Source organism: Diabrotica undecimpunctata, chromosome 2 (assembly GCF_040954645.1).
Source record: "Diabrotica undecimpunctata isolate CICGRU chromosome 2, icDiaUnde3, whole genome shotgun sequence".
Lineage (NCBI taxonomy): Eukaryota > Metazoa > Arthropoda > Insecta > Coleoptera > Chrysomelidae > Diabrotica > Diabrotica undecimpunctata.
This window is the reverse complement of record NC_092804.1, coordinates 42,260,802-42,275,001: the sequence shown is the minus strand read 5'-3', so window position 1 is coordinate 42,275,001 and position 14,200 is coordinate 42,260,802. Positions and strand designations below refer to the sequence as shown.

Genomic DNA, 14,200 nt, shown 5'->3' with positions numbered 1-14,200 from the left:
AATATCAAAAACGAGGACAATTATGAGTAAAAAACGCGCCGAGTACACTTCCTCACAGGCCCCGTGGAAATGTGTGCGTATCATGTATAATGTGACTCTTAGAATCTCAATATCTTAGGAATAGTGACTCTTAGGAAAAAAATCATAAAAACTATTTTAGTACAGAATTTCCAGACCTACAACTTTGGTTTAAGCTTTTTTATTGATAAAACTTACTGTTTTCGAGAAAAATTCAAAAAACCTCAAAATTTGACCTTTGACCTCGAATAACTTTTGTAGCACACATGCGATCGATGGGGATTTTAAATCTTTATTTGTAATGGTAAACCCCAGTTCTCCACCAATATTTGGCTTTCTGGGAATTTGTGTTATTCTAAATGTCTATTATAATCGGAGTATAGATATAGTGGATAGTTAAAAAATATTCTATCTTATGTAAAATTTTTCGCCGAATATAAATATGTAGGTCTCCCATCTCAAAAAGTGGTACTAATTTTTATAAACATTTTTTTATAAATACATTTTAAATTTGAATTTTTTAATTTCAACTAGTCCCGTCGTAAAGTACCTACGGCTAAAAATTCGGCTACGAGTAAACGGTACTCGATATAGCAGCAGTGTAATTTTGGCAACAAATAGTGTATAGTTTTGTTTACCCCAAGGGAATGATAGTACTCGATATCGAAAACGATGTCTTCTTCGACATACAGCAATCACAAAAATATCAGCCATAGAGTAGCGGGCCTCTATTTTTTACCCCTGGCTAAGACACGACTGTGTCGGTTGGCAGATGGAAGATGGAACTCGTCTCTCTCAGAAAGGCAGTTGATTAAAAATTTTTTTTTTAAGTTGAGACAACGCGTGGGTTATCCAAACGATCTTCCACGTTAACGGAATAGACTAATTTTTCTATACTTCATTGTTAACAACAATGTATGAAAAAACAGTCTATTCATTGCTACATTGTATCAACAACAATTCTTCGATAGTGTCTGTGTTTTTGTAAGCGAAACCTTGGCTAACTATACGGGAGGAATCAAAACTAACAAAAAGTCTGTTAATATTTTAGCAATGTTTATATACAGCTGCGAAACTGCAACATAAATTAATATTTAAATTTGAATATTTTATTAATATGCAACTCACGCCATCGTAAAATACTGCGAAGAATACATTTAAAATTCTATAATATGTTGTACATAAAAAGTTTTTACATTATAAGTTATTAAAATTTTTAAGTCGAGAAATCTAAGATCTAGCCTAAATTTTAGTTCTCATAACTCTTTACATGATGCATATTTCTCTAACACCTGTACATAAATAGAAAGTTTGAATCTATTTTGACAATTATTATTAAAAAAATGGAAGAAACTTTCTTTTTCATTGAGTTCAAAGTTCGAAGCACGCGTACTGTCGACAACGTAGTAACCCGCCGTGTGCTTTTGATTCTGTTATTTGCTTGTTAACTCAATGAAAAATAAATTTCTTCCATTTTTTTAATAGTAAATTGTCAAAATATATTTAAATTTTCTATTCACGAGAAATATGCGTCATGTAAAAAATTATAAGGACTAAAAGTAAGGCTAAATCTTCGATTTCCCGACTTAAAATTTTTAATAACTTTTAAACTGTAAAGTTTTTATATACAACATATTATAGCATTTTTAATTTTGTTTTTCACTCAGTTTCTATCAACAAGTCCTCACAGATACTTCGTCTAAGGACTAGCAACCCCATTAAAGTCCTATGTTGCCACGTGATCAATTCCTTTTATAACTTAAACATCATAGTTTCTAAATATCAAAGATGTAATTCAAAGTTAATCAACCTACATTTAAAGGGTTTTACCCACATATTTAGTGGCTTCAAACATGTACATCCAGATAGCACTTATGATGGAATAGTTATTATGAAAACTTTCTGTGATGTAGCCCGATAGGGTGTTTTTTTATTAATATACAATTTATAAAGGAAATTTTTTAAATAAAAATGTTTGATCACAATATATTTTTCATATCTCAAAGTGATAAGGGTGGTCTACCCCAAATTTTTTAATTTTTTTTTAATATTTTCATTTTTTTTTATGATGTGGCATTAAAAAATACTTCTTCTTCTTCTAGTTCCTTCTCCTATCGGAGGTTGGCTTACATCACAGCTATCCGTAGCTTATTGGCGGCTGCTCTGAAAAGATCTACTGAGCTTCAACTATACCATTTCCTTAGGTTTCTTAGCTAGGAAATTCTTGGTCTTTCTATGGATCTTTTACCCTTGATTTTACCTTGCATTATGAGCCTTCATATCTCATATTTCGCGCCTCTGGTAATGTGGCCTAAATATTCTAGCTTTCTTGTTTTGATGTTCTTTATGATCTCGCAATCCTTTTGTAGCCTTCTTAACACTTCTGCTCTTGTAACTAATTCACTAATTAGTGAATTTAGTTTCTAGTACTCGAAACAGAGTAAAGAACTAAAACAGATACCTCATTAGGTATCATTAAAGGTTGAAATACGTATAAGCGGATAGCAGATGCCCTGAATTGAAATTAAATCTAAGACCGTCTTTCTTCTTCTTCCTCTTCTTCTTCTTCTTCTTCTTCTTCTTCTTCTTCTTCTTCTTCTTCTTTTTATATAGACATGACTCTGTCTGATTTTCAATATGCCTCCAGTAAGTTGCCGTTCCATTGTTTTCGTGGTCTTCCTACTGATCGTCTTCCTATTGGGAAACCGTCTCTTGCCGTCTTTACTACTATATTTGTTGTCATTCGGCTTATATGATCGTTCCATTCTACTCTTCTATTTCTTACCCAGTTCTTGATGTTCTCCACCTTGCATCTACGTCGTATATCTGTACTATATAGTCTGTTAGGTCTAGCTCTGTCCCATAGTGTCACCATCAATTTTTCTAAGTGCTTTCATCTCTGCTGTTTCTAACATCCTTTTTGTCCTCTCTGTGTCAGATCTTATTTCTGCCGAGTATGTCATTATTGGTCTGATGACTGTTTTGTAAATTCTGCCTTTCGTTTCTTTCCCGATATTTTTATTTATCCATATTGTTTCATTTAGGTTGCTCTATTCACTTAATCTTCCACTTCAGTTTTGAGCTTTCCGTAGCTAGATAATGTGATGCCTAGATATTTAAACTCCACCACTTGTTCTATTATCTGACCTTCCAGCTCCAATTTACATCTTAGTAAATTTGCTGTTGTAACCATGCATTTTGTCTTTTTTCGGAAAATTAAAATATTAAATTTTCTGCCGGTATATTAAATTGGTGGTCTTTCTGTTCTGTATTATTTGTTAATACTCTGTCAAATTTTGATTGATAAAAATTATCTGCTTAATTGTATTGTACTTATTGCAGGATCTTTTTTGACTACATCGATAATATGGTCTTCTTGTAACAATCTAATGCTGGTTCAAATATCAATTTAGGAAATGTTTCATTTTCTTTCAAATAATTAAATACTGCTCCAAATGTTTGATGATTCAAAACTCGATGTCCTGGAAATCGTATTTGATATTCTTTGCTAGCAGCCCTGTCACTTCCATCACAACACCTGTAACAAAAATAATCTCTGCATATTCTTCGACTGAAAACTGATCTGACATTTTGCAATTAATTAAAATAATTTGAATTCCGTGCATTACTCTGCACGGTGCAAATTTCTGGCAAAAATATTTTCTGTTTGTTTTTAATGACTAGACTAAAAATAATTGTACTTTAAAAGTGTGTAAATAATTTAATTCCTAGCTGAGCACTTTCGGTTTATAAAGCCAAAATGGATCAAACTGTTCAAAAAGTTGAAAACCATTTTTTCTTCGAACTTTAAAAAGTTTTGAATGTTTCAAAAAAAAAACATCAAAAAGGAAGCACATTAAGAGACTCCACAAGCAAAGAGACATTAAAAGTTTTGGTTATGGTACGGGTGCAAGCACCCATCCATTCGGATAGAGTTGGGGCGACAAAAAAGATTTTTTTTTTGATAGATGCAAAAGATGATGCCCAAAGACTTCCTATCGATTAATTATGTCGTTTTTATGGCCTACCACTCAAGAGTAAATGAACCAAAATATTATCCTATTATTTTACTATTTTTTTTGCAGTTAGGCGTAAAATTTTCTGACCTGGATAAAAAAATATTTAACAAAACAATAACTTTACTGTAAGCAAACAATTTGTCTACAATATCTCTTATGCCTTTTTAAGTGTCTATTAGTGAAGTATATTTCAATTATAGAACAACGGGATATGTAAAATATTTTTTTAGTTAAATTGTTATTGAGGATGAGTTTCAATTGAACACTCCTTATAAATATAAGAGTTTATTGTCTTGTCTGTATGGTATAGGTAGATGATAATTAAATTATATTGCGATCAAAATTGTTTCACGGAGTGGAAATAGCGTGGGTTGGTTCGTTGTACGTATTTTTGACATTGATCAAAATAGTACGGGGGTACATCCAATTCTGAAAAAGAAAGAAATCAAGCAAATGAAACTACTGATGTCCATCTTACAGTCTCTACTTATATTACTTCAATGTTTATGGACAGATCTAACACAAGCATTTAGATATATATTGCTAAAAAGAGATACCACATCTAAACTGACAAGAACACCGTTGTTCGGTAAAATATAACCATTGAAAATTTTGTTTACTTCAAAAGAATCTTTTGAAAAAGAAGTGCGGCTTTAGATCAATCAAACGGCAAAATCAGGAGCAAGTTAAAAACATTTTTAGGGGAATAGTAACAAAGATATGGTTGATAGATGCTAACAAAGGTGAATCGGCTCGCGAGCTGGTAAATCGGCGGGCTAGATCAGGCCTGTTTATCTATATATTTTTTTAAGATTTCTTATATAGTCAATTAAACAGACATAATTTCCCTACAGACAGAGAAAAACAGCATATTCAAGTCAGACCTCCATACTCAGACGAAATACAAGTACTCAGACTAACGAATTACATAGCTGCAGCACTCAATCACAAACAATGCACAGGAACAACTTTCTGAGACGCAAGCAAAGCTTTCGATAGCATACAGGACTGATATAAAAATTAATTAATTGACACTAATTCATTTCCTTGTACGTAGCTGACTTGGGTTCTGATGGGATAAGTCCTATTATAATGCAGGACTCTAGAGGCAGAAATACAGTAAATACAACAAGAAGCAGTAATGTCTACTGTATAATATATACAGAACAGATGTTTCACAACTACAGAATGTAGCGGTAAACAATCTACAAACTTGCCTGAGTACACTAGAAGACTGGTGCATACAATGGTAAAGAGCTTTGTCTCAGTGAAAATACAAGCAGTTTAAGAAAAGGTTAGAAACCAGGTCCATGAAGTGAAGAAATAAAGCAAAATATCTAGCAGTTATAATGAAAAAAGGTCTGACATTCACTTCTTATGCAAACGCCATGACTTTTAAAGCAACAGCTGCCCAAAAAAGCATCAGAGAACTCACAGAACTCATAGAAAGGTGAAGCAAACTTCCGTTCAAGATCAAAACCAGACTTGTACTTAACATTATTTCACCCATATTGATATATGCATCGATGCTTAGCATTATATCGCCCATATTAATATATACATCTCTCGCATGAGAAAAAACTCGTACCACCAATAAGAAGAAGATCCAATCTGTCCACAAAAAATGCTTCTCAGATGTTTAAGATAAGCTGTAAAAGACCCCGTTTACGTAGTTGAAGGCTTTCTGAAAGCACGTGTAAAATTCGTCGAACTGAAGAACCACACGAACCACATCCTACGAGAGATAGTAGAGTATGATGTTGTTCATAATTAGAAGCACAGAAAACCAAGGTACCAACTGCTTGGTGATGTATAAAAACCAATAGCACTGTAGCCCCATAATAGGATAGGATCTAGTCCTCTCGTCAAAAAAATAAAATAAAAACTTAACACGATTTTTTATATACTAACAAAAAACATAAAAATGAGTAAGAGGGGACGACTCACACCAAGCGCCGAGTAGCTGCATCGGACAGAGTCCAAAACAAGGACTCAACATGCATGCATCACAAAGACAACACAGCAAACCGATGACAACGGAGCTATAGCGCCTCACGCTGTGCTGTTTTTTTACTCGAAGAAGACGTCATGTGAAGATCCCATTTCTCAGGACTTTCACATTACACTAGACCACTTGCTTTTTTGACAGAATCGATTGTTTTTTCTATAAAACTGGATAAAACTTATAAAACTAAAATTCTAAGTTATCAGTACGTACTTAATAAATTTAAAAATCAACTTCAAATATCCTAGATTCATTGACCACAAAAAAATATATCAAAATAATATTTATTGTACGTAAAATCACTGAACTGTGTATAATCTTATATTTCTCATAAAATATTCCAGTTGTACCCTCGTACTTACTTCCTTAATCTCTAACCATATAATTATATCACGATGACCAAAGACAAGCCACTCGCCTCAACCGGCTTTTGACTTTATTCATAACAAGAATCGTCTTCATTCTTTGCCAACATTCCTCGTAAGACGCAAGTGTCCTGTGTTGCAAGAAATGGGCTCGAATATGTCGAACAATCGAAGGTAGCTCTCCAATTGTTCCGATTTAATTGACCAGTAATGAATGTGATATTGTGATAGACATATATTTTCTTTATGTAATGATGTTTATTAGTGGTATGCTTAGTTTAGCGGTTTTGGGCATTATTAGTGCTATAAATATTGATAATGAGCTCAGGATTATCAAAGTGGGTAAGTTCTATTAAGAGATCCATTTTAAAAATTGCGCCATTTATCTTAAATGTTCATAAACTATACCATAATTTTGGTTACTTATGTTACGATCGATTATAATATTTATATCGCAAAAATAAATAAATACAACAATTACAATACAACAGTACAGTACAACAATAAATAATTCTCTGTAAATCAGTGTTTGATTTTAGTTATATAAGGTATACTTTGGCATAATTAATTAACAAATAAAAATATTTACAACGTATTTTTTGGAAACAATTTGAAATAATATTTGTAGTATAAACAAGTTGTAATCCCCCCCCCTTAGCCTGTTATTGTTTTTGAATGTTATAAAATGAGTTAAATCATTTCTTTCTTGACTTCACGCCTCTTCAGTTGCCGTATTGTTTTCAATAAACTCTTCAGTTTTGAATTCCTCATTAAACCTCCCTCGTAGGGGAGGATGGGGGGAAACGTAAACCATTTAGTTACTAAAAATCAGTACGCCATAGAAAAAATTTTTCAAACAAGAAATGTAGCTGATTTAATTTTAAACAAAAATGTTTATTAGCACTTTTTCTTGTAGAGTAAACCGTTCTCTCGGAAACAACGTGGCTGAAAATTTTTTAAATAAAATTTGTATCACCTCGACGGTAAAAATTCGATATCTTTTGATTAGAGTGCCCTATCCACAAAAATCAAAATGCGTTTAAAAAATAAAGAGTGCAGCTTTTGTAGCAAATTTTTGCATTTGCTGCAAATGAAGTTAGTTTCTATAAAGCTGTTAAATAAATTAACGTTGTGAGATTTTTGCCATTTTTACGATTGTTATGAGATCAATAAAATTTATTACTTTCATTAACCGGTCACTATGGAATTTTTATTGCTGGAGCCTATAAGCTGGTGATTGTAATTTTTAAAACCTATAACTAGTCCAGTCATCAGAGAGTTGACCCCTAAAAATCATACGAACAAGCTGAATTTTGCAGAAAATATTAATTTTGGGACCCCAAAAAAGATGCATAAAAGTTTACTACTTTTACCCCCCGGCTTCCCCCTAAAACATCCCTCCCCTTTCTACACCGTAGAAAAAAATGTTTCAAATAAAAAATATAGCTAAGATAATTTTAAACAGAAATGTTTACAAACATTTTTTGTGTAGAATAAACCGTTCTCTTAGAAACAACGCTTGAAGCGACCGTTGATTTTACATGTCACATACGCGAGCGAAATCAATGTTGAATAAAATTTGTATCAGCTGGACGGTAAAAATTCGGTATCTCTTGATCCAAATGTCCTATCGACAAAATTCAAGAGGTGTTTTAAAGGCAAAGAGTGCAGCTTTCGTATGCAGTTTTTGTATTTTGATGAGAAGAAACTCAGTTTTTATAAAATTTTAAATAAATAAACGTGGCTTGATTTTTGCAATTTTTTATAATTCTCGTGAGATCAATAAAATTGATCACTTTCATTGATCAGTTGTAGAAAAATTTCTATTTTTAGAGAGCAACCTTAAAAACTAATGACATGAAATTTCAATTTTGAGTTGTGGTAACAAATAAGAGGCATTTGAAATATGAATAAAAAACGCAGAATTTAATGTTTTATATTACAAACGATCACACGTCACGGGAAATGCATTTAAGAAGACTGTTTTAAGTGTAGACTATTGCAGAAGTTTTGTTCTTTTAAAAAACGTACTAGTGTAATTGAAAAAAAAAGTTTTCATTTGTTGTGTCAAAATCATTTGTTGTGTGAAAATGGCAAAAATCGCGCCATGTTTACTTATTAAACACCTGTATAGTTTATTTGCGGCAAAATACAATAACTGCATACGAAAGATGAACTCTTTACCTTTAAAACGCATCTTGATTTTTGTCTATAAGCCACTTGAATCAAAAGATATCGAATTTTTACCGTCGAGCTGATGCAAATTTTATTGAACATTGATTTCGCGTACGTAACTGACATGCAAAATCGACGGTCGCTTCAAGCGTTGCTTCTAGGAGAACGGTTCATTCTACACAAGAAATGTTTATAAATATTTTTGTTTAAAATTATCTCAGCTACATTTTTCATTTGAAACATTTTTTTCTAGAGTGTACAGATTCTTGGTAAATCAATTTTTTGCATTTTTAGCCCCCTACGAAGGGGTTTTAGGGGGAAGCCTGGATGTGATTAATCCATCATTAATTAATATCAGTGTCCCGTTTCCCGTTCCCGTATCCCAAGCAAAGAAATAATCTTCACCGTAAAGAAACGGAAGCTTGAGTACTTCGAACATGTCATGAGGCATACTAAGTACCGGCTGCTACAGTTAATAGTCCAAGGAAGAATCGACAGTAGGAGGGGATCGGGAAGAAGACGACACTCATGGATGCATAACCTACGACAATGGTTCGGACTAACATCGACCGAACTGTTCAGAGGTGCCGTAAACAAAGTCAAAATAGCCTTGTTAATAGCCAACGTCCGAAACGGATAGGGCAAAGGAAGAAGAAGAAGTGTCCCGTTTACGTTTTGAATCTTGACAAAGGCAAGGGTTTCCTGCCGAAACGTTGATTTCTATGGAAAATAAATTCTAGTTCCACATTTAATATAAATTATTGAACCTAAACCCAAGAAATACTAATTTTATATTATATATGTAGCTATTGTAGCTAATTGTAAAACGTAAGATTTTTTGTCTCCTATAATAATATATATAACGGACTTAATAGTTAATCACCCTGTATATATATATATATATATATATATATATATATATATATATATATATATATATATATATAAGGTGCCGAATGACTCATATATAGTATTCTTATTAGAGCGGAAGTAAGAAGAAATTAAAACATTTTTTTTTGATTATTGTTAATTCATTTGCAAAATCCAATCGTAAAAAACCGTGGGTATAACTGTATAAGACTAATGTGAATCAAATTCATGAAACATGTTGATGACCCGTTTTTTTTTTCTATTTCGCCGCGGGCTGTAATTTTTTAACCGATTTAAATATATATTTGCATATATAGCGAAACTATAACCTACTTTTTAAAGGCATTTAAATACCCAAAAAAACTAAACCATAATATACTAGTGAAAAAATTGCCAGGGACTAGATTGTATTATTTGCTTTGTGTTAACGGCTGACAATTTTAATTAAAAGTACAAATACAAGGAGTTACAAAAAAGAATTTTAAACTTTAACTCAAATAGATAAAATAAATATATCATAAAGATTTAAAACGGCATGATTACTTCAAAAACATGATAAACAAAATACTAAATCTCTCTCTCCATCTCTTTGATGGTCTCCATATTGGCGTTATTTTTCCTTCTAGCGCAGTTCTTGATAACCTGTGCTCCTCCATCCTGTTTACATGATTATACCAATCTTAGAATCTTTGCCTACCTCATCTCACTACATCTTGTACGCAGCATTGTTTCCTGATAATGTTGTTTCTTGTTCTGACCCTTCTTGTTTTTCCTGATATTGCTCTTAAGATTTTCATTTCGGTTGTAAGTAGCATACTTTAATTTATTGGTGTTTTTCCACGATTCTATTCCATAGGTCATTATAAGTCTGATACAAATTTTAACTTTGCTGTCCGTTCGCATATATGGGATGTTCCAGACAACGTCTCTTAACCATTTATTTGAATTTGAATTGATTCAGCTGTTCTATGGGTTTGTTCTTTACTACGAGCTTCCATCTAAAATAATATTTCGCTATAGTTATACTCTTCGTTTTCTGCGTAAATATTTTGGTTAAGCCGACGGCATACTTGGTAGAATCTGTGAAGTTGTCTTTGTAGGCCGTCCTCATTCTCTGCAATCAGAGCTGCGTAGATCGTATAGTACCTTATACCAATTCTGCTATGTCCGAGTCTATATCCCAGTCGAAGCGATTCCACATCTTCTATTATTTCGTCCACTAATATGTTAAATAGGAACAGGCTGAGACTATCTCCCTGTCTGATTACCCCTGATGTTGGCATGTTAACCGTAATAGTGTCGTTTGTTTAAATTTTCATCGTTTTGTTGTTATTCATTTGTTTTAGGATTTTCAAGGTGTTTGCCGGGATTGTTTTCTATCTCTGTTTCTGTAATATATCATTAAGTTTGACTACCCAAAGCTTTTTTTAGATTTCCGAAGCATGCATATGCTGACTTTTTTGTATGTTGTATTCTATCGACTCTTATTTCATTTTTTTCATAATTAATATTGCGTTCATCGTCGACCTGTCATTTCTGAAAGCTTGTTTTTCTTATCTGATCTCTTTTTCTGATTCCAATATCTTGAGTACGCTTGTGAATAGCTTCATTGTCGTATTTAAGAGAGTTATTCCTCTGTAAATGTCCGGAATGTGTTTGTTCTTTGGCCTATCTTAAAATTGGGAATTTTAATACTGGTATGCCAGTTCTTCGGATGGTAATTAAACAGGTATAACACTATACAGTAACTGTGGAGAAGACGATATAATTTCGAACTTTATAGAAAATACCAGGAACCAGATATAAAATAAAATATTAAGACAAAATGAACCAGCTAGAAAAACGATCCTTGATAGACCCCTTGGTTAGAGAAGAAGAGAAAGACCCAGAAGGTTCGTTGATAACGTCGATGAAGACATGACAAATATGGGAATATGTGCTTCGCGGAGGAAGGCGATGGATAGGGACAGAATGATGATGATCATACCAGTTCTTTGGTATCTCCATTCTGTGTAAAATTTTATTAAATAATATTGTGAGGCATTTTGTAAGTTTCTGGCCCTCATATTTCAACAGTTCGTGCGGTATTCCATTATTTCCATGACAAATATTGGAATATGTGCTTCGCGGAGGAAGGCGATGGATAGGGACAGAATCATGATGATCATACCAGTTCTTTGGTATCTCCATTTTGTGTAAAATTTTATTAAATAATATTGTGAGGCATTTTGTAAGTTTCTGGCCCTCATATTTCAACAGTTCGTGCGGTATTCCATCATTTCCTGGCCATCGTCTGTCCTTTAATGTCTTCATTCTCGCTATTACTTATGTTTGTTTAGCGATATATTTTTCTTCATCTTGTAACACGATTCGTCACTGGTTTCTTCACTTTAATAGAATTCTCTGAAATATTTTCTCCATATCTCAGCCGGGATCTCTTTATCTGTACAAAATTATTTCCTCCCTGTGGACCGTAGATGCCGTGATCCATGTCACTTGTGAGCTTAAGCCAATGTTCTATTTATATTTCCTTTATTCGCAAGTTTATTCTGGTTCTGATTTCTAGGTTGATGGCACGTTGTTCTTGCGTTCTTTTTTTTTCTGCAAGTTCTTTGACTTCTTGGCAAAACCAAGGTTTTCCCTCCTGTAGCTTTTGATCATTCACAAAGGAACAAAAAACCAGTAAAAAACCTACAATGGAGGAACACAGAAAAATTCAAGACACTGGAACATTTAAATACCTGGGGTTTATATTCACTTCAAAAAACGAAATCACCGAGAAAGAAATCACCACCAGACTGGAGCAGACTAGAACATGTATCAGGGATAAACATTTTCAGAACGCAGTATAGTGACAGAGCATAAAACTGGGTAACGAATCAGCGAAATAAGAACAAAATTACAGTAGCACAAATAAAGTTCATGAGAAGAAAACAAACATTGTTGAAATAAGTACGATAGCCACTGCTAAACGACGTTTCGGCACCCATTTTGGAGCCATTATCAAGGTACGGTTCCGTTCGAGTTCGGGGTCTCAATCTGCCTACTTCCCTTACTCGTGACGTACCAGTATCGTGTTCTGTATAAATATAAGAACCAAAAGTATCAAACGGCCCTGAGGTCTCAATCTTCCTACTCCTCAGTGTCGAGTGACGACCGGTCTTACCCTGTGTAGCTGCTTTTATACTCTCCGTATGCGCGGGAACGGTATGCCCGTATAATGGTCTGAGCGGGGTGAGTTGGGGCGGGGTCGCTGAAGTAGCGGTCGCCATGTGCCATGTTGTCAGCAGTCGTTTGGACGACGAGGTTCGATAGAATGGTCAGCTCGGTCATCGGGCCTCACACCATTAGACTTTTTGTGGGGGTATTTGAAATCTAAGTTTTACGCTACAGCACCCGACAGTATTGACATTTTGAAACAACGAATTCTTGAAGAATGTAGCGCAATTTCCCCTGACACATTTGAACGAGTACGATAAGAGTTTAGCAATAGGATGCATAACTGTCAGGAAGCAGATATAGCACATTTTGAATATTTAAAATAAGAATTAGTTCTTAAATCTTAATCAATTAATTGCAAAACTACAATGTTAGTATTTATTTAATTTATTCATCAAAATTAGCTTAAACTCAAACAAAATTCTTATGGTTAAATACGTAATTGCCATAACGTCCCATTTAAAATTATCGGTCACAGTGGCTCTGTAACGTCATCTATCACCAATACGTCACCTGTTATGACTAGCTACGTCTTTATTTCCTCTCTCCAAATTTCACTATTATATGTATAACCGTTCAAAAGATACAAGAGGAGAGGGGACTTTTGGCTAGCACTGTATAGTGAAGAATAAATAAGATTGGAATTAACGTTTTTGAACTAAGTTTGTCATAATCTTTTGTTTTGGATAATTTTCTTTTAAAAATATAGTTCTTTTTTCTTTAGAAAAGATGTCAGAATTTTGGAATCCTATTCTTGATATTGACTCTCAAGTCAATCTTTAATGGGAACAATGATTAAAGAAATATATAAAAAGTGAAATAATAACAAGCAGTAAATGTTTATGAAAATAAGAACATCTAAAAAATCAAACAGCATTGCAATCTTCCTCATTTCTGCGATTCAGCGTGTATCCCATTATATGTATTCTAATCGATGGTAATTGGTTTTGTTGATTTCTTTTTGAGAGTTTTATTTTTAGACTAAAAATTTTTTAATATCATAAGTATAAAATCCTTCAAACAATAAAAATTTGAAATTTTTAGATTGTTATGAGAGAATACAAATAGGCCAAAGACTTAGTTCTAGTATGGTATATAAGTCCTTTAATTACAATACTGTAGGTGATTGTAAAAAGGCGTGCTCTGAAGAAAAATCAGCTTGCAAAAGTTTTAGCTTTGGGTAAGTTTAACAAGTACTGTTTTTTATGATTATATCATAATTTCACATATTTGATATAACAAATTTTTCATATTTCATAGTTTCATATTATAATGTTTGTGTTTGAAAAACTAGGTAAATCATTAATTTATATTTATAGTTATTACTTAAATTATTAGGTATTTAGTACTGCAAAGTTCTGTAGCAAATATATATGATCTGTTAAGATAAACATGACTACTACGAGTACAATTAATATGACTACGACAAATTATAGAAACCATATTACTGATCATGGAATTCGGATACCAAGATCCGGCAGAGAAGGACAATCACAAGACGGCAAGGCCTTCTCGGTCGCCAGCAGAAG

General features: G+C 33.2%; 1 protein-coding gene across 1 annotated transcript in view; it reads left to right on the top strand.

The window, feature by feature from the left end:
• The first annotated feature begins 6,477 nt into the window (after positions 1 to 6,477).
• The window catches only part of LOC140434458 (uncharacterized), a 106,920-nt gene continuing 99,197 nt past the window's right edge, over positions 6,478 to 14,200 (top strand). The window contains exons 1-2 of the mRNA XM_072522726.1: positions 6,478 to 6,749; positions 13,716 to 13,851. Coding sequence (XP_072378827.1) covers positions 6,659 to 6,749; positions 13,716 to 13,851 — 227 coding nt within the window. The 5' untranslated portion in view covers positions 6,478 to 6,658. The remainder of the gene's footprint in view (positions 6,750 to 13,715; positions 13,852 to 14,200) is intronic.